General features: G+C 45.5%; 1 protein-coding gene across 9 annotated transcripts in view; it reads left to right on the forward strand.

Moving 5' to 3' along the window:
* KCNMA1 (potassium calcium-activated channel subfamily M alpha 1) overlaps window positions 1–19,443 on the forward strand; it is a 581,951-nt gene that overhangs the window by 388,097 nt on the left and 174,411 nt on the right. For all 9 annotated transcript variants that reach the window (XR_013232722.1, XM_077345959.1, XM_077345953.1 and 6 more), the window contains exons 10-14: window positions 1,035–1,145; window positions 3,473–3,578; window positions 4,849–4,931; window positions 12,536–12,605; window positions 13,900–14,055. Coding sequence is in view for 8 of the 9 variants with exons in the window: in XM_077345959.1 (XP_077202074.1) it covers window positions 1,035–1,145; window positions 3,473–3,578; window positions 4,849–4,931; window positions 12,536–12,605; window positions 13,900–14,055 (526 nt within the window). In the remaining variant the exon portion in view is untranslated. The remainder of the gene's footprint in view (window positions 1–1,034; window positions 1,146–3,472; window positions 3,579–4,848; window positions 4,932–12,535; window positions 12,606–13,899; window positions 14,056–19,443) is intronic.

Consider the following 19,443-nt stretch of genomic DNA (forward strand, 5'->3'; position numbering starts at 1 on the left):
GGACCGTACAAGACACGGGCTCAATTCAGACCAAAGGAGAAACCGTGGTTTAAATTCAATTAACTGGGATTAGGGGAGATTGTTCAAAGAAGGGCTCCTCAGGGTCACAGGCTGTTATCCAAAAAGAGGACCTCAAGCTGGCTCATTGACCAGTCCGTCTTTTTGTGCTGTACAAATGTGGACATCCTGAACCTTTTCCCACCCATGGCTTTTGGATGGTCTCCGACAACAAGACAACTTGAAAGGAACGATGGTTTCGTTTTCCTGCCTGAACTGAGCCAATGAATGCAGAGTGCTTTGGGGGCCTGGTCAAGCCCTCTTGCAGATGATGCTTCCTATTAGAATGATATTAATGGAAGGAGCATCATTGTGCCAGGCGGGGCTGCTTAGAGAAGGGCCACAGCTGACTCCTGGGAAGGAACGGCCAGCTCTACAATGGGGATGGGTGAGCTGGTGGGCCAATATGGAGGGGGGGAGTGGGGTTGGCAGCCTCCAAGTGGCAATCTGGAGACCTCCTAACTATTACAATGGAACTCCAGACAACCAAGATTATTTCCTCTGAAGAAAATGGCTTCTTTAGAGAACATTATACCCTACTGAGGTACCTCCCCTCCCATCCCCAAAGCTCACCTTCTTCCAGCTTCAACTCCCTTGCAACCCAGAGGTACCAACCCACTGCTCCCTTTCCCTCAATGTTGCTGCCTCCCCCACTTTGACCCCCAAGAGGCCTACCTGAAGATACCCCAGCCTCATTATTTAAAGTTGTTGGGCCTCAGTTTATAAGAGCCATTTTCTGCAACTGATGAGGAATCCCAGGAGTACTTTGGTCTCTACAATATTTCATGATGTTCGTGTTTTCCTGTCTTTCCCCCCCAGGAATGCAGTGGAGAATCTTCACCTTAATTGTTTTTTTCTCTCCCTTTAAGACACTCACGGCAAATTCCTTCTTCTGTAATTATATGGCACTCTTGTTTGTGTTTGGCTCCTCCCTGTTTTTCTCAGAAAACCTAATTGTGCCCTTTCTTCTGTCCCAGGCACATAGTTGTCTGTGGTCACATCACATTGGAAAGTGTCTCCAACTTCCTGAAGGACTTCCTACACAAGGACAGGGATGATGTCAACGTAGAGATCGTCTTTCTGCATAAGTAAGTAGCCTTTCAGACTAGAATATAAGAACCTGAGAAGAGCTCTGCTGGATCAGGCCAGTGGTCCACCTCATCCAGCATTCCATCTCATACAGTGGACAACCACTTATAAACAGCCAGCAACAGGGCACAGTGGCCAAGGACATCATAAGAACACAAGAAGAACCCTGCTGGATCAGACCAGTGGACCATCTAGTCTCACACAGTGGCCATCCGGTTCTGGATGGCCAGCAATAGGCCAGGCCTTCAAAAGAACATAAGAAGAACCCTGTTGGATCACACAAGTGGTCCATCTAATCCAATATGTTGTTGCACACAGTGACCAGCCAGTTCCTCTGAAGGGCCAACAAGGCATAGAAGCCTTCCAAGAACATCAGAAGATCCTTGCTGGATCAGACCAGTGAAGGTCCATCTAGTCCAGCATATTTTCTTACACAGTGACAACCAGTTCCTCTTGCAGGCCAACAAAAGGCCAAAGCCTTCATAAGAAGATTAGAAGAGTCCTGCCAGAATAGATCAGTATTCCATTCTAGTCTAGCATCCTGTCTCATAAAGTGGCCAACCAGTTCCATTGGAAGTCCAACAGCAGGGTATAAAGACAGAAGCTCTGTGTTGTCTCCTGGCACTGGGATTCAGCAGTTGACTGCCCCTGAACATGGAGGTTCCCCTTAGTCACTGGGATCATTTTCACACCGGAAATTTGCCCCACCTTACTGCTCATTCGGTGGTGGGAGCAAATGTTATTTAATTAATTGTTTGATATCCTGCCACTCCCACAAGTGGCTCATGGCGGGTAACAATACAAAACCCCATAAACCCATACAATTATTATAACAGCCCCCTGAAGTAGCATGAAAACTGCCCACCAACCCCGATCTCAGACTGTATTCCTGTGCCATAGAGGAGCTAATGACAAAGGAGTTCCGATGTACTGGCAGGGAGGGGCCCTAGATCTTAAATGCTGCATTTTACTGTGAAAGCTCCAGCAGGGCCCTGAGCTCTCCTGGGAGCTCATTTCACCAAGTCGGTGCCAGGACCAAAAAGGCCCTGGCCCTGGTCAAGGCCAGGTGAATTGCTTTCAGGCCAGGGATTTTCAACAGATTCGCACCCGCAGAGCAAAGAGCCTATAGGGGGCATCAGGAGATAGGCAGTCCCACAGACTGCAGATGGCCTTGAAAGTTAATACCAAAACTTTGAAATTGGTCTGGGCTGCAATTGGCAACCAATGCAGCTGCCTCAGCACCAACTGGACATGGGCCCTCCAAGGTGTCTAGGAAAGTCGATGCCAATAGTTGTGAAAGCCTGGAGGCATTGCTCTTTATCATGGGCATGTCCTTAATATTCCGTGTCTGAATCGGCATTTGCGACAAAGCAGGGAGTTGTTTGCAAGGAGAGCTGGGGCTGGTTTCCAGAAGAAAGAGATCAGTGATCAGCAAATGACATGGCAGGATCGGAAGGCGGGGACATAACAGAGAAAGGGGGGGGGGGGGAAGAGCAGCATAATGGACGCCAAGACATGTGAAGGGTTAGTAGGGTTGCCAACTTCCAGATGGCACCTGGAGATCTCCCAGTATTGCTGTTGATCTCTTGGCAACCAAGATCAGTTCCCCTGGAGAAGGTGGCAGCTTTGGAGGGTGGACTCCACAGCATGGTCCCCTACTGAAGTCCCTCCCTTTCCCAAACCCTTTTACACCAAGCCCCCCTCCCCCCCAATTTTCCAGATATTTCTCAACCCAAAGGAGGCAACCCAAGCAGCTAGGTTTGCTTCTGTTTGTAAGGAAGTATTTTGTGCATTGAAAAGTGTATCAGCCCATCTTCAGAATGGCCCCGCCACTACCTCTCTAGCCAAACACAGGATTGTCAGAATAAATTTAAAAATAAAAAATAAGGGAACGTAAAGCAAGGCATGTGCCCCAATTATCCTTGCAACTGAAAGGAGAGGAGTCCGGCTTTTGGTGCATTCCTTATCTGGACACAATGCCTCTGAAGGATACCTTGCTGCTTCTTCTTTTCTTTTTTTCATTTTTCAAATGTCTTCTTGCTGAATGTGGAGAAATAAATGAAAACGCTCTTTTCCTGGCGCTGAATGTTGCTGGTATGGTGACCGTCCAACAGGGTTTTTGTTTCCTTGGGCAATCATAAAGCACATAAGAAGAGGGAAGGAAAAGAAAAGTTTAAAAAAAAACCCTAAACATAAACAACTGATGACTCCTCAAAAAGTGCTAGCTTGCATGACAGGATTTTATTTTGTGCCTTGCCTGGATAAAAGAAAGGGTGATGTTCACTACTTGATGCTCCTGTGTTTTGTCTTCTCTTTCCCAATTTAGTATCTCCCCTAACCTTGAGTTGGAAGCTCTTTTTAAACGGCACTTCACTCAGGTGGAATTTTTTCAGGGTTCAGTTCTTAATCCGCATGACCTGGCGAGAGTAAAGGTAATAGCTCCCTCTTGTTTTCTAGCTCTTCGTTTGCTGCTTACATTTACCTGTGCTTAAAGTTTAAACTTACGAGCTGCTTGTGCTGCAGAGTGGTAAGCGGCAGAGATGCTTTCTGAAGCTGTCTGCCCATGAGGCTGGGAGTTCAATCCCAGCAGCCGGCTCAAGGTTGACTCAGCCTTCCATCCTTCCAAGGTTGGTAAAATGAGTACCCTGCTTGCTGCTGGGGGGTAAACGGTAATGACTGGGGAAGGCACTGGCAAACCACCCCGTAATGAGTCTGCCATGAAAACACTGGAGGGCGTCACCCCAAGGGTCAGACATGACCCGGTGCTTGCACAGGGGATACCTTTACCTTTACCTTTAAAGTTTAAACTGATATAGATAAGTGTTCCATGTCTCAGGGGAACCTGGACATTGATGTTCTGTTAGGGAGGCTGGACTCGTCACCAGACTACAACTCCAGTAATGCTTAGTAAAAAGCCATAACGGTTAAACTGGTATAAAGCTAATATAGGTTCATACAGGAAATGTAAGGCACAAATCTTCTGCTTCTAATGTACAGTTGCCAGAACTCATTAGGAGTGTCCATTATCATCAACAATGCAGTGACATCACTTCTGGTGGACACCAGGAGTGACATCATCACAGCACAGCAGTGCTCTGGTATTTGGGCAAACTCTCTATGGTAAAAATAGCTTCTAACAGAGTTTTGGGGGGGTTGGAATCTCTCACCCCAAGCATACACTACTACCACTACTACCACTACTACCACTACTACTGCTGCTGCTGCTGCTGCTGCTGCTGCTACTGCTATTATTATTATTAAATTTATTGCCCACCACTCCCAGAAACAGCTCGTGGCGGGTTACAAGTCTCCATTAAAACCCCAATAAAACCCCATTAAAGTAGACAGCAAGAATTACAATAAAAATATCAACATGGCAGTAAAACTTCCCCAACCTCCTCCCCCCCAAAAAAAATCTCTAGGGGGAAATAAAGAGGGTCACAATGACAATTTTAAGATGTAGTGATGACGCAAGAGGCAGTCCCAGCCTCGGGGCGGCTCCCAGAGAAGACCTCTTCCTTTCCTCCGGAGAAATACCGAGATGAGCACGTTCTAGGGGAGGTGGGGAAGTCCTTTTGGTTTTATTTATTTATTTATTACTGCATTTTTATATCGCCCTTCCAAGAAGCTCCGGGTGGTGGGGAAATAATTCTCCAGATGTCGGAGTGCTCCTTATGTCGATTGTCTCCTTTGGTGTCTCAGATAGAGTCAGCAGACGCGTGCCTAATCCTTGCCAACAAATACTGCCCGGATCCAGACGCAGAGGATGCCTCCAATATTATGAGGTACTTTTAAAAATTTCATTTTCGTTCATGAAGCTCAAAAAGTGCCCCTGTGTAAGGAACTACTTTAAGACTGGTAGTGAATGCCAGTGATCATTTTGCTGCCTCATGTACGACAGATTTCAGTCTCTGAATTCAGATGTCACAAGGAAACTGTGGCTTGAGGGGAAGGGCCTCTTGCCGTGGGTACCCTCTGCCTCCCTTTTGGAAAGCTTTCCTGGTTTTGGAAGATTTCAGTTTTCTTATTTCTGCTTTGAACAACGCGCATAATGCCCCCAAATAAGCCACAGATAACAAAACGATGCGACGCATCTTGATCAAATTGGATCTTCTTCATAGGTCAATGAAGGTCAGTCAACCCACACATACAAAAATATCCTTATACAACACCCCCCTCAAAAAAATAAACACCTGTTTACAGCCAGTGAGATAAAGGTACACTGCCAATAAATACCCTGGGTCTATATTATGATGAACAGAATTCATGATTACCTCTCTTGGGTGTATTATGCATGGCAGGGAACCACAAAATTTTTTTGCCCCAAATGATGTTGTTCTTATTTCTGCACATGGCATTTGAGCAAAATGCAAATAAAACGAAAACTTGCCATTTCATTACATTAGTGTTTTGGCTATCTTTCTTCCCCTGAGATGAAGCATCTTCGTCGTCTTCACTTTGAGCCATGTTGGAATCTTTAGAATTGAGGGAGGATCTTCCCGCATGTAAACAGACAAAACCAATTTTACATAGCCCCACCAGCATGGCTGACACTGCCTCAGTGGGTGTGACATGCTTTCTGAGAAGCTAGGGGTCACTGGCTATAGACCGAAAACCACAAGGACCCCAACTTGTCTAGGGGGAGCAACCCAGAGGCAGATAGGGAGGTGACAATAATTAAATCTTTAATATATTTTAATTTTGTTTTATTTTATGGGGTGATATGACCATATATCATCATGTCAACCTCCCCCCCCCCAAAAAATGGCCAATTAAATAAACATTAAATAAAAAGATCACAAACAATCTGTTCAAGTCTTTTTGGATAGCAAGGGTATAATGAAAAGGTTAAAACACACAGTACTTTCCCCTACATTAGGTACTTCCTCTGTGATGTTTACATAGGAAAAAGTTTTAAAACTAGGCCAGGATATCTTTAAATCTTGTATGCACATTGCTTAAAAAGAGCCTATTTGTTAGCATCTTTCCTTCAAACATAACTTGAAGGCGCGGGGAGGGGGGGGCGCTGCCACGCCCCCCCCTTTCAAAGCCCGCTCTTATGAGCGGGATGTGAAGCCTAAGTCCTAGCATGATTGCTTTCTCTGTTGAGTTGGATCACATGACATGGCCAAAGTAAGTGAGCTGGAGTTTTGTGATTTTGCCTACCAATGATATATCAGGCTTTATGCGCTGTAGTATTTCCTCGTCTGTGACTTTTGCTTCCTATGGAACCCGCGGAAGCCTTCTCCAACACCAGAGTTCAAACAAATAGTTTCTTCTCTTGTCTGATTTTTTCACTGTCCAACTTTCACAGACTTTGGGACTTATACCCTTGCTTTATCACAAAGGATATATTCTGCCTGCTGCAATTTTAGGGTCTACTCCCTTGCTCACCCCCTTCAAGGATCGCTGCCTTGTTGTGGCAAGGGGGCTTGCGTAGTTCAGTGAAGCTATGAACTATGCCGTGCAGGGCCACCCAAGACGGACAGGTCATAGCTGAGAGCTCTGACAAAAGGTGATCCACTGGAGAAGGCAATGGCAAACCACTCCAGTATCTTTGCCATGAAAACTCTATGGACAGTTCCAATAGGCATAACGATATGACGCTGGAAGATGAGCCCCTCAGGTCGGAAGGTGTCCAATATGCTACTGGGGATGAGCAGACGGCTAGTACGAGTAGCGCCAGAATGAATGAAGCGGCTGGGCCAAAGCCGAAAGGACGCTCAGTTGTGGAAGTAACTGGTGGCGAAAAGACAGTCCGATGCTGTAAAGATTTTTATTCCATAGGAACCTGGAACGTCAGATCCATGAATCAAGGCAAGCTGGACGTGGTTAAACAAGAAATGAGAAGACTGAACATCGACATTTTAGGAATCAGTGAACTAAAATGGACAGGAATGGGTGAATTTAATTCAGATGACCATCAGGTATACTACTGTGGACAAGAATCTCGCAGAAGAAATGGAGTAGCATTCATAATCAATAAGAGAGTAGGAAAAGCAGTCTTGGGATACAATCCCCAAAATGACAGAATGATCTCAGTTCGAATCCAAGGCAAACCATTCAACATCACAGTGATCCAGGTCTACGCCCCAACCACTGCTGCTGAAGAGGATGAAGTTGATCAGTTCTATGAAGCCCTACAACACCTTCTAGAAGCAACGCCCAAAAATGATGTGCTTATCATCATGGGGGATTGGAATGCTAAAGTAGGAAGCCAAAAGATAACCGGGATAACAGGCAAGTTTGGCCTTGGAGTACAAAATGAAGCAGGGCACAGGCTGGTAGAATTTTGTCAAGAGAATACAATGGTCATAGCAAACACTCTTTTCCAGCAACCCAAGAGACGACTCTACACATGGACATCACCAGACGGTCAACACAGAAATCAGATTGATTATGTGCTCTGCAGCTAAAGATGGAAAAGTTCTATCCAGTCAATAAAAACAAGACCAGGAGCTGATTGTGGTTCAGATCATGAGCTTCTTGTTGCAAAATTTAGGCTTAAATTGAAGAAAGTAGGGAAAAGCACTAGGCCACTCAGGTATGAACTAAATCATATCCCTGACGAATACACAGTGGAGGTGACAAATAGATTTAAGGAATTAGATCTGATAGACAGAGTGCCTGAAGAACTATGGACGGAGGTTCGCAACATTGTACAAGAGGTAGCAACTAAAACCATCCCAAAGAAAAAGAAATGCAAGAAATCAAAATGGCTGTCTGAGGAAGCTTTACAAATAGCTAAGGAGAGAAGGGAAGTGAAAGGCAAGGGAGAAAGAGAAAGATACACCCAATTGAATGCAGAATTCCAGAGAAAAGCTAGAAGAGATAAGAATGCCTTCTTAAATGAACAGTGCAAACAAATAGAAGAAAACAATAGAATGGGGAGGACCAGAGATCTTTTCAAGAAAATTGGAGATATGAAGAGAACGTTTCATGCAAAGATGGGTATGATAAGGGACCAAAATGGTAGGGACCTCACAGAAGCAGAAGAGATCAAACAAAGGTGGCAAAATTATACAGAAGAACTATACAAGAGCGAGCTTAACATCCCTGATGACCACAATGGGGTAGTTACTGACCTGGAGCCAGAAGTCAAATGGGCCTTAGGAAGTCTGAGCAACAATAAAGCTAGTGGTAGTGACAGCATTCCAGTTGAACTATTCAAAATCTTAAAGGACGATGCAGTAAAAGTGCTACACTCAATATGCCAGCAAATTTGGAAAACTCAACAATGGCCACAGGATTGGAAAAGGTCAGTTTACATTCCAATCCCAAAGAAGGGCAATGCCAAAGAATGTTCAAACTACCGCACCATTGCACTAATTTCTCATGCTAGCAAAGTTATGCTCAAAATCCTACAAGCTAGGCTCCAGCAATATGTGGACCGAGAACTTCCAGAAGTACAGGCAGGATTTCGAAGAGGCAGAGGAACTAGAGATCAAATTGCCAACATACGCTGGATCATGGAGAAAGCTAGGGAGTACCAGAAGAACGTCTACTTCTGCTTCATTGACTATGCTAAAGCCTTTGATTGTGTGGAGCACAACAAATTGTGGCAAGTTCTTAAAGAGATGGGAATACCAGAGCATCTTATTTGTCTCTTGAGAAATTTATATGCAGGTCAAGAAGCAACAGTGAGAACTGAACATGGAATCACTGACTGGTTCAAAATTGAGAAAGGAGTTCGGCAAGGCTGTATACTGTCGCCTTGCCTATTTAACTTGTATGCAGAGCACATCATGAGAAATGCGGGATTAGAGGAGTCACAAATTGGGATCAAGATTGCAGGGAGAAATATCAACAACCTCAGATATGCAGATGATACCACTCTAATGGCAGAAAGTGAAGAGGAACTAAAGAGCCTGTTGATGCGGGTGAAGGAGGAGAGTGCCAAAGTTGGCTTGAAACTCAACATCAAGAAAACAAAGATCATGGCATCCGGCCCTCTCAATTCCTGGCAAATAGAAGGGGAAGAAATGGAGATAGTGACAGATTTTATTTTCCTGGGCTCCAAGATCACTGCAGATGGGGACTGCAGCAAAGAAATTAAAAGACGTTTGCTCCTGGGGAGGAAAGCTATGGCAAATCTAGACAGCATCCTAAAAAGCAGAGACATCACCCTGCCAACAAAAGTGCGTTTAGTCAAGGCTATGGTCTTCCCAGTTGCAATGTATGGCTGCGAAAGTTGGACCATAAGGAAGGCCGAGCGTCAAAGAATTGAGGCTTTTGAACTCTGGTGCTGGAGAAGACTCTTGCGAGTCCCTTGGACTGCAAGGCGAACAAACCAGTCAGTCTTAGAGGAGATCAGCCCTGACTGCTCCTTAGAAGGCCAGATCCTGAAGATGAAACTCAAATATTTTGGCCACCTCATGAGAAGGAAGGACTCCCTGGAGAAGAGCCTAATGCTGGGAGCGATCGAGGGCAAAAGAAGAAGGGGACGACAGAGAATGAGGTGGATGGATGGAGTCACTGAAGCAGTAGGTGCAAACTTAAATGGACTCCGGGGAATGGTAGAGGACAGGAAGGCCTGGAGGATCATTGTCCATGGGGTCGCGATGGGTCGGACACGACTTCGCACATAACAACAACAACTCCCTTGCTCAAGCAACTGACCTCTCCAGATTGGGGAGCATACCTTCCAGTTGGTCTGTGGATCTGCCCCTGTCCTGGCCATCAATCTACTGGAGTGATCCACAAATCCTCCTTCTTACTCACAGCTAATACAATTGGGCAGACTCATTTCCCGAGACTGTAGGCACAGAACGCTACTAGTAAAGTTGCCATGGTGAGGTCTTCCAGTAATCTAAGAGACCTGGCTGCTCTAGCAGTCTTTTCCTTTCCCTCCTGGCTTAGTGATAGATGGATAGAATACCTTTTATTGGCATAATTCAGTTTTTAAAATAATAATGAATACAGCCCCAGTATTATGAACAATCCCAGTACATGTCCGTATAATTGTCCTTTTCGAACAAAAATTACATTGTTTAGATAGTGTCATCATAAGCAGCAGTTCAGCAGGACTGTGTGATTTCAGAATCCTAGGTATTATTAATTTGGGGAGAGGGCTATAGACAGTGAGGTCAGATCATCTAGATTCCCTAAGGGGGACAAGATTTGACATTGCACCAGTGCCATGATGTCACTTTTGGTTCTCACTGGAAGTGATGTCACAGTATTGGCAAGGTATTGAACAAGAACAGGGGTAGTCAAACTGCGGCCCTCCAGATGTCCATGGACTACAATTCCCAGGAGCCCCTGCCAGCTTCGCTGGCAGGGGCTCCTGGGAATTGTAGTCCATGGGCATCTGGAGGGCCGCAGTTTGACTACCCCTGATCAAGAAGGTCCCCACAGCCCCAGATTCTGCTGGGTTCCAGCACTGGGTTGGCCACCCTAGCTTCAGAAGGTCAAAAGACCATTAATAATATGTTGTGATCTGTGGCAGATTCTAGATTTTGCCCCAAAACATTTCTTTTTGAAACCAACATTTTACTCTGCCGAGAGAATGCTTGCTTTGATTTTAAATTACATAAATAAATTAGAGAGAAAATCAGATGCAAATTTGCAGGCTTTTAAATAGATCCTACATACTTAATTTAAAAAAAGGGGGGGGGAGGGCAAACAGAATTCTCCTGTGTATTTGCAGAACAAACAAGTTGATTCAATAAAATTGAATGCTTAATTAAATGCTTCACCAGAAAAAAAATTAAATGGAGAATTAGACTGGGATAAAGATATATCACAAATTATGGTGTTATGTTTTTATCTTGTAACCGCCACAAGTCCTTGGAGAAGTGGCGGGATAGAAATCAAATAATAAATTAAAAAAATCAAAATCAATAAATCCTGCTTGCCAAAGCAAGCTATGTGAGTTCATGCTTGACTGTGGAATGAACGAGTGATATATTTTCTTCCACCTTCCTTGGAAATTCTCATTTGCTACTAAAATATTCCCTTGCATGGATGCTTTGGGAGAATATTATGCAAGGGGGGAAAGAATGTGAAGAATCACATTTTGAAAGAAGTCTGACTCCACTTTGGCATTCATCCAAGACTTATTTGCTTCTGCATTGTCGTAAAATTATCCAGTCAGTGATATGGTTTAATGGCCTGCTTGTTTTTCTAAAGAATCAGAAAACTTTAAGAGTCCTTTCCAAGCAATGGGTAGAATCCATATACCATCTTCATTGCTAGTGAGATAAGTTTTTGCCTTCCTCCCATCTTGGGGACTTTTGCAATCATATAGACAGTAAGAGACAGTTCAAGCTGATGAATATGCTAACCAATACTTTGTACAACTACATTAATATAAAAGGCTTAAAGAATAATAGAAGCTAAATCAATGGGTTCAGCCTTCCCTCCCTCCAGGATGCCAATTCAAATCCTTTGGACTGATATTCCCATCCCACCTTCAAGACACCACATTTCCATGTCCCTGTCTGACCATGGGAGTGTAAAGATATCACTAGGGCCAGGACCTAGTCAAAAAGACATGGGAAATCACTGGCCATCTGCTCCATTCCTGGGAACAGAGCACACTACCCAAAGACAGCTTCCCATCTATGGCAAGGCACACTGGGAGATCGGCCAAGGCACAGGCAAGGCCATTGGGTGAACCAGACTCTGCAAGGCCTTATGGGCCACACCCTAGCCAGTATATATAACCAATGCCTACAGGAGCCCAGAGAGGCATCCCATTCAGAGGGATTTTCATCTATTTTCCCTTACAGTGTGTGTAGTGCCCTGCCCACGGCCAATGTCCAGGCAAGCTGAATTGCTCACTCCAACAGTAACTTGCTTTCCTGCTGTTTGTAAACCGTCTGGAGTTGGGGCTGAAAGTGGTGGGGGATTTCAGTCATTAAATTGCATTGTGGGTAGGAGGAATCTCATACACTCTCTATCACTTGAGCTCAACAAAACCAACCTGAGAGTAAATATCTCCAGGCAGTAGCCATGTGGATTGTTCCACCCAGTTGTAGATCCACATAATGAGCAGATGATGTCACTTAGTCATGCAGCCTCATTGTATTTGATTGCACTTAGGGTTGTGTGCTTTAGCACAATTGGGCCATTCTGGCGATCACTGAAGCCCGAAGCGGCGCATAGGAGGCCAGTGCTGCAGCGCGGAGAGGTGTGGCGGCGGTGGTGGCAGCGCACCAGCTGGCGGCCGCACGCAGGCACATAACTCTGCGGCTGCATGTGGCCACCGGCTGATGCGCCACCCCTCTTCTTCGTGCCGTGGTGCTGGCCGCCTCGGGCTTCAGTGATCTCCGAGGCAGCCAAACAGTGCCGAAGCGCATAACGCTAATTGTGATAGCGTCACCAGGAGGGCCCTCGTCAACTTGAACAAAAATAGTCAACACTGCTTTCTTTGCTTTCTTTTCAGAGTAATTTCCATCAAGAACTACCATCCAAAAATAAGAATAATCACCCAGATGCTGCAGTATCACAACAAGGTAATAGAAAGGGGAACAAGCCCCTCCCAACTGTGTTGTAACACAAGAAGTTAACTTTTATGTGAGATTTGAATACAGCACTGGAGAAATGCCAGATGAGGTTATACAGTTTCTACTCCGTTGAACCACTGAACTATCTCCCTGTTTAGGCATCTGGATTTCTTCATAGCATTTTGACCTTTTCTCCTGTCAGCAAGAAGCTGCCCTTCTACAGGTTCTCTCAGTCCACCTCCCTCCCGACTGAACCAAAAGTTCTCTGTAACTTTCTCTTACCAACGTTCCAACAGCTCCCACTGGCCGATCTTCCAAAGAGGCGGAGTCTAACCTGGCTTTCCCACTCTGCCTATGATGTCATGTATTATATATTGGAGTGGTATTTGTTCACGATACCAATGGAATCCAATGTAGGCTAACATCCTTCAGTGGCAAGAAAAACTTTTTTACATTCCTCTTTCTCAGCATTCGGTAATATGTGTTTAAAACAAACTTGCCCAAGAATGTATTCTTCGAGGAAGTATGAAGACCTGCTCAGGGGTATTCAGTCCATTTATTTATTTATTTATTTATTTATTTATTTATTTATTTATTTATTTATTTATTTATTTAGTTAGTTAGTTAGTTAGTTAGTTAGTTAGTTAGTTAGTTTGTTGGTTAGTTGGTTAGTTGGTTAGTTGGTTAGTTGGTTAGTTGGTTGGTTAGTTGGTTAGTTGGTTAGTTGGTTAGTTAGTAATGCAAACTTTGTAAATTATAACTGTTCAGGGGAGCATTTTTTAAAGGAAATAGGGCCACATCATAACATGTCATAACTAATTGGTCCACTGTGCTCCTACTGATGGCTGCAATTCCTAGTCCTCTTGCATTGTTTATTCGACGTATTGATTGTGCTAATTTCCATTGAGTCAGAAACGCGGATTATAAATAATGCCAATAAATTAATTAATGTGTGAAACGGTAGCCCGTTCGCTTAACGTAGGGAACGCACGAAATGTTCTTTTGCTTGTTTGACAGGCATAAGACATAGCATCAAAATGGTTTAAATCAGGGGTAGTCAAACTGCGGCCCTCCAGATGTCCGTGGACTACAATTCCCAGGAGCCCCCTGCCAGCGAATGCTGGCAGGGGGCTCCTGGGAATTGTAGTCCATGGACATCTGGAGGGCCGCAGTTTGACTACCCCTGGTTTAAATGAAGCACGGACCGCTTTGTTAAGGAGACCTACCCTGTGTTGGCCAAAGACAGGTGCACGTCTTATTTGACTTGAGGGGAGTCCATTTACCATCGTTTCCCTCTCTGCAGGCCCATCTGCTCAATATCCCGAGCTGGAACTGGAAAGAAGGGGACGATGCAATTTGCCTTGCAGAGCTGAAGCTGGGCTTCATTGCCCAGAGCTGCCTGGCCCCAGGCCTATCCACCATGTTGGCCAACCTCTTCTCCATGAGGTCGTTCATAAAGGTAAGGTCTCAGCTCCTTAGAGGAGGCTAACAAGGGGAATTCCATTTGTCAGGAGGCTGAGCAGAGAGCATGATCTAAACTCAAAACAGAGAGGACACAGCCCTGTTTTCTGCTTCAGGCAGGTTCCGGCATATGCAGAGTCAATTCAGACAGGTGACAGGAGCAGGTTCTCAGAGGCAGGATCTAAGAGTTTAATAAACAGAACCTGTGAACTGTATAATAGTTGTCTAAGCAGACGAAGTTCAGTTTTCTAAAAAGCAAGACTGTTGCAGCAGTGGTGTCTAAAGGTACTTGTTGAAGCCACATTGAAGGACTCCTCCCCCGTACTTGTATATGATTTGAGCCCTATGCCACACCTATAGCGGCCACCATTCCTCCTCTTGTGATTTTTCTTCTTCCTCTGCAACTGATTGCCAGTGCGGAGCTCTGAGGCAAGCTGATCTGCGTCAGGACTATAAATCCGCTTTATACCTGCATGAGGTGACCAGATTTTAACACTGGTAAAGCGGGACACCATTGACCCGGGGGGGGGGGGTCTTGATTAAACATTTGGTCTATATGGAGCAACAAAAAGTTTCATAGAACACATAGAATGCAAAAATAGTATTGCAATATATATATTTTTAATTTCAACATAAGTACAATTTGCCAGGTGCCCCCAGATGTCCCTCCAAAAGTGGGACAATCTGGTCGCCTTACACCTGCGCCAACGTTGGTTTTGAAGACCTGGGGATCCTGGAGGAGAGAGGGCAGCTGCCTGATCCTGAACTGTCAGCTCCGGATGGGGGAATGAAACGCACACCACAACTGCGCTCCCTCATCTGATTGCTTGGCTGCTGGTGGCTGGTTGCTGCTAGGCATGAGATCCAGCTGTTCTTCATCAGAGGAGACAGAGCTGTCTCCAGGGCCTGGCTGTTCCATGACGTCCTGTTAGATAAAACATAAAACAACATTTTCAAAAATTAGGGCAGGGGGGAAAGGACCCCACAGCCTATTAGAAATTGGGCCCGAAGCCAGATCCCCCTCAAAATTATGTTTTTGTTTTCACTTGGCACGTCCACAGCTATTAAATATTGTTCAAAATGCAAGCTTTCAACGTTCTAACTTATTTCAGATCAACCATATGTTTAACAATGTGGAAAAGCTTTTGAGTAAAAAAAATAAAAGAATAGAAAAAACTATCTCTGTCCATTCTGCGTGATAATGAAAAGTTGATAGAAATTGGCTGGTTGCTTCTCTTCTTGGCCTTTGCCTTTTTACATTTTTCCCCTCCCTACCGAGTGGCCAGTGGATCTCTCTCTGAAAGGATAAATAGGAGCCACATGTTTCTACCAAAGCTCAACCTTTTAACACCACTAATTCCTTCCTTTATTTATTCCCGCTCAATCAAGTAGACCAGGGTAGTCAAACTGCGGCCCTCCAGATGTCCATGGACTACAATTCCCAGAAGCCCCTGCCAGCATTCGCTGGCAGGGGGCTCCTGGGAATTGTAGTCCATGGACATCTGGAGGGCCGCAGTTTGACTACCCCTGAAGTAGACCTTTAAGGTTTATGTGGCAATAATAATTATGATAATAATCACAAAGAAGGAAACAGGTGTACTGGAATACCCAACTAGATCCTCCCTTGAGCCTGCAGTGTTAATTTGTCCTCACTTTGCTTGGGCTGCTGTTTCTGTCCAAATGCCAGTGTCCACATGTTGCTGTAGAGGTGATGATGTCACTTCTGGTGCATGCTGGAACTGATGTCACCACATCAGCAGTGGCAAAGGACTAGGCTGCAGTTTACTACTGGTAAGTCCCCCCTCTTGTCCGCTGAATGGTTCAGATGGCGGGCCACCAATTAGGAATCCACTGCCCTTGACAGAGGTCCGGGAAGTTATTGCTTTCCCCAAATTTGGACTTCACATTGTTTGAGGGGGAAGCAGGCTGTCTCCTGAAACCAAGGGGGTAGAAGAAATAGTAGATTCATAGAATCATAGAGTTGGAAGGGACCACCAGGGTCATCTAGTTCAAGCCCCGGCAGAATGTGGGAAATTCACAACTACAGTGACCCTATGCGAAAGTAGTTTGGGTTACCCTCTTACCCCAGGAGGAGAACCTAAACTCAAACTGCCCCCTTTGTGGGTCACACAGGATCCTGAGAATGAAAGGAATCACACAAGTGTTTGTAGAAAGGTATAGAAAAAGTTATACTAATACTACAACAGTATAAGGTAGAAAGCCAGGTAAAAAAAAATAAAACAATGTGCCTGAGTTCAAAGAAAAAAATCCTAACTGTTTCTCATCCCCCCCACCCCACGTCTGGGGGATCTAGGGCTTCTGTCTTCTCTAGAAAATGTTCCCAACTCAGAGTCCAAACTCAAGGAGCCCTTGCTGTTGGGAGTAAGGCTCGCGATGAGGCTGACGAACAAAGAACCACCCCACCAGATGTAATAACGAAAAACTCTGATGAAGCAAAGTCCAGGCAATTCAAGGGCCAGATGGCCGCAATAACTTCCAGGTGCCACATGCAGAGCAATCTTGATGGCATCAGAAATTCGGCTGAGATGTCACCAGGCAGATAAAGATATATTGCCAGGAGTTGCCTTCTCCCCCCCTCTCCCATGTGCTTATGTAGAGGACAACTACTCAACTGTCCTCACACCCCATTTCCATGTCCAGATGATGCCCCCCCACCAAAAACAAACAAACTGCAGAATCCCTGGTCAGTCTGATCTGGAGGAAATTCGCCTTTTGATCCAAAAGAGGTGATCAGCATTTCCCTGGGTATGCAAGAAAGGGCCCCAAGAGCCCAGCATGGACACCGTTCCTCCTGCCCACCCACTCACAATCTACCTAAGTTTACAGAATCAGCATTTCTGTCAAATGGCTATCTAGCCTCTGCTTAAAAACTTCCAAAGAAGAAGAATCCACCATCTCTTGAGGAAGCCTGTCCCACTGAGAAATGCTCTAGTACATCAACTGTTATGCAGTAGTCAATTTGTAACTCTTTGGTATATTCCAGTCTCGTGCAGGGGTGCCACAGTTACCTGTTTGCAGCCCCTTCACTTAGTCCTGAAATCAGGCTTGCTGGCAATTGGAAAATGTAGTCCTTGGACCACGTGAAGAAACAAGGGGAGAGAACTTATAAGGGAACAAGAAGGCTTGCCTGTTAGTCTTTTCTTTCCTTTCCTTTTCTTGGCCGTCAAGTTGCAGCTGTCTTATGGCCCCCCTGTAGGGTAGGGTTTCCAAGCCAAGGAATGCCAGGGTCACCGCACAAAGGCACACAATGACAAACCGCTTCTGAATGTCTCTTGCCTGGAACACCCCACAAGGGGTTGCCGTAAGTCCATTGTGGTGTGTTGGCACTTTGCACCGCCACCCTTAACCCCTTCTTTCCTGGGAAGGCAATTCTCCTTGAGTGAAACAGCATACCCCCCAGCCTTGGCTATCTGGCTCATGACACAAAGTAAGGTGGCATGTGAGAAAGACCCTTGCGCATTGCAGGCTGCTATAGGAGTTGCACTGTCAACAGCGGAGTGCCTTCAAACAGAAGCAGCATTTCTTCCGCCATTCTCTTTGACCTCAGAAGCTGCTAATGTGTAAAGTTCGTAAGCATCTCGGAACTACTAAGTTAGCACTGAAAGGGTGCAGAAGGGGAAACGTTTCCCTTGACTGAACACTATTTCTCAGTTGGTCCCAGGTTGTGTATAAAATGCTCCCGGCAAATAATATTAGGGGGAAGACACGTGCTTAGAAGATTGCCAACAAAAATGTTAGCGGAAGCCTTGTCATTCTCAAAGAAGCGATTGAAGCTGAAAGTTTCCGCCTCTTCGTTCTCCCTTGCCTGATTACAAAGCGGTCGAGTACATCATAAATATTTGGTCCATCAAGGACGATTGCATGGGATTACATGCGACAGAGCGCACGTTTAACTGATTACCATTTAACTTTGCATCCGAATTGTTTGCGCAAACCTTTTGCCCAACGTAAGCAGTAAAACAAACTTGGGAGATTCAAAACATTGGTTTTGCAGGCTGATATTTTCCTTTTTCCTTTCATAAAGACCTTCTCCATATGGAAACTCTTATTTTGGCATCAAATCAGACCCAGGGCAAATAAGTGCAGCCCAAGTGCGTGATTTGAACAAGTTCTGGAAATACTGTCTAAAAGGAAAGGAAGAGTTTAAACAGCGTAAGAAGTCTTTGAAGCTGTCTGGTGACACTTGCTTAGTATGTGTCCTGTGCGCTTCGGCGATCACCGGAGCCCGAGGCGGAACATAGGAGGCCGCCCCTCCTCTCTGTACCATGGCGCTGGCCTCCTACGCACCTCCTCGGGCTCCGGTGATTGCCAAGGTGGCCGAGCCAAAGCACACGTCCCTAGTCCTGTGCCATCCAGTCACTTCCAGCTTATGGTGACCCTACAAATGAATGAATGGCCTCTAAAACAGCCTCTCATGATCAGAATCGGTCAGGTCTTGCCAAGGGGAGGCTCTCCTGAACTGAGCCTGCCCATCTCAGGCTGGGTCTCCCTCTTCTCGACTGCCACCTTCAGCATTTTCTTGCCTGACAGCCTTTTCCAGTGACCCTGGCCTTCTCATCATGGGACCAAAAAATGATGACCTCAGATTGGCCATTGATTTCATCAACCACTACCTGATTTGTCTTCTTGGCGAGCCACAGCATCCGTAAAACTCTCCTCCAGCAATGTCTTTCAAATGAATCAACTTTCTTCCTGCCAGCTCTCTTCACTGCCCAGCTTTCACCCCTGAGCATAGTAATGTGGAATACTGTGGTAGGAGTTAGAATCATAGAGTTGGAAGGGACCTCCAGGATCACCGAGTCCAATTTTCCTGCAGAATGCAGGAAATTCGCAACTATTTGCCCACCAACAGTGACCCCAATTCCATGTACAGATGATGCCCCAGTCTGGCCTGGAGGAAATTCACCTCTTGACCCCCAAGTGGCAATCAGCATTTCCTGGGCATGCAAGAAAGGGCCATAAGAGCCAAGCATGAAAACAATCCCCTCTACCCACCAATTTACAATCTGCCTAAATTCACAGAATTGGCATTTCTGTCAGATGACTTGCTAGCCTCTGCTTACAAACTACCAAAGAAGGAGAAGCCGCCATTTCCCAAGGAGGTGTCATGCACCCACCAATGCCTCCTCGGCCCTCTGAGGCATTGCCACAGCAACCAGAGCCAGCTGTTCCACATCCATCATCTGGGCAGCCAGTGTCAGCTGAAGAGTCCTTCAAACCCAATGCAGAGCAAGCAGGGAGCGAAAGGAAGGAGCTGGTCATGTGCCCAGATTCAGTCCCAGCACAGCCAGAGTCAGATGACAACCCAGAGGAGCTGATTGGGTGCTTGAGACAGAGGGGATGAGCAATGGCAATGGAAAGACGT

This window comes from Paroedura picta, chromosome 7, assembly GCF_049243985.1.
Source record: "Paroedura picta isolate Pp20150507F chromosome 7, Ppicta_v3.0, whole genome shotgun sequence".
In the NCBI taxonomy this organism is placed as follows: domain Eukaryota; kingdom Metazoa; phylum Chordata; class Lepidosauria; order Squamata; family Gekkonidae; genus Paroedura; species Paroedura picta.